This window comes from Aureococcus anophagefferens (genome assembly GCF_000186865.1).
Source record: "Aureococcus anophagefferens unplaced genomic scaffold AURANscaffold_1986, whole genome shotgun sequence".
In the NCBI taxonomy this organism is placed as follows: Eukaryota; class Pelagophyceae; order Pelagomonadales; family Pelagomonadaceae; genus Aureococcus; species Aureococcus anophagefferens.
In genome coordinates this window covers 1-1,110 of record NW_008706613.1, presented here as the reverse complement: position 1 = coordinate 1,110, position 1,110 = coordinate 1, and the positions used below count along the sequence as shown (strand labels likewise).

The 1,110-nt window shown below is 71.9% G+C and overlaps 1 protein-coding gene across 1 annotated transcript; it reads right to left on the bottom strand.

Moving 5' to 3' along the window:
* Nucleotides 1-17: 17 nt before the first annotated feature.
* AURANDRAFT_69490 (hypothetical protein) lies at nucleotides 18-1,110 on the bottom strand (the record flags this gene model as incomplete). The annotated part of the gene is made up of 1 exon (XM_009045260.1): nucleotides 18-1,110. A coding segment is annotated over one exon (1,093 nt), but the record flags the coding sequence as incomplete, so codon positions are not given.

Below are 1,110 nucleotides of genomic sequence, written 5' to 3'. Positions count from 1 at the left end.
GCCTTCGCCTGTTTGACGTGCTCGGGCTCCGAGGGATTCGCGCGCTCCTGGTGACCGCGGTATCGCGCCTGGAGCTTCGCCGAGGCCGCGTCCTTCTCGGCCTTGACGTGCTCGGGCTCCGACGGGTTCGCGCGCTCCTGGTGGCCGCGGATCCGCGCCTGGAGCTTCGCCGTGGCCTCCTCCTTCTCCTGTTTGACGTGCTCGGGCTCCGACGGGTTCGCTCGCTCCTGATGGCCGCGCGTGCGGGCCTGGAGCTTGGCCACGGCGGCGTCCTTCTCCGCCTGCTCCGCCTTCGCCTGTTTGACGTGCTCGGGCTCCGAGGGATTCGCGCGTTCCTGGTGACCGCGGTATCGCGCCTGGAGCTTCGCCGAGGCCGCGTCCTTCTCGGCCTTGACGTGCTCGGGCTCCGACGGATTCGCCCGCTCCTGATGGCCGCGCGTGCGGGCCTGGAGCTTGGCCACGGCGGCGTCCTTCTCCGCCTGCTCCGCCTTCGCCTGCTTCACGTGCTCCGGCTCCGAGGGATTGGCCCGCTCGTTGTGGCCGCGGATGCGCGCCTGGAGCTTCGACGCGGCCGCGCTCTGGTCCGCGTCCGGCTCGGGCGCGGGCTCGGGCTTGGCCGCCTTCTCGGGCCGCGGCTTCGGGTTCGTCCGCTCGTTGTGTCCTCGGATGCGCGCCTGGAGCCTCGACGCCGCCTCGTCGTCGCCGCTCAGGAAGGAGACGCGGTCCTTGCGGCCCTGCGACGTCGCCTTCGTCGACTCCTGGCGCGTCATCTTCGCCGGCCGGGGCTTCGGGTTCGTCCGCTCGTTCTTGCCGCGGATGCGCGCCTGGAGCTTCGCGGCGGACTTGTCCTGCTTCACGTGCTCGGGCTCCGACGGGTTCGCGCGCTCCTTGTGGCCGCGGTACCGCGCCTGGAGCTTCGCCGACGCCGCGTCCTTTTCCGCCTTGACGTGCGCCGGCTCGGAGGGGTTCGTCCGCTCGTTCTTGCCGCGGATGCGCGCCTGGAGCTTCGCGGCGGACTTGTCCTGCTTCACGTGCTCGGGCTCCGACGGGTTCGCGCGCTCCTTGTGGCCGCGGTACCGCGCCTGGAGCTTCGCCGACGCCGCGTCCTTT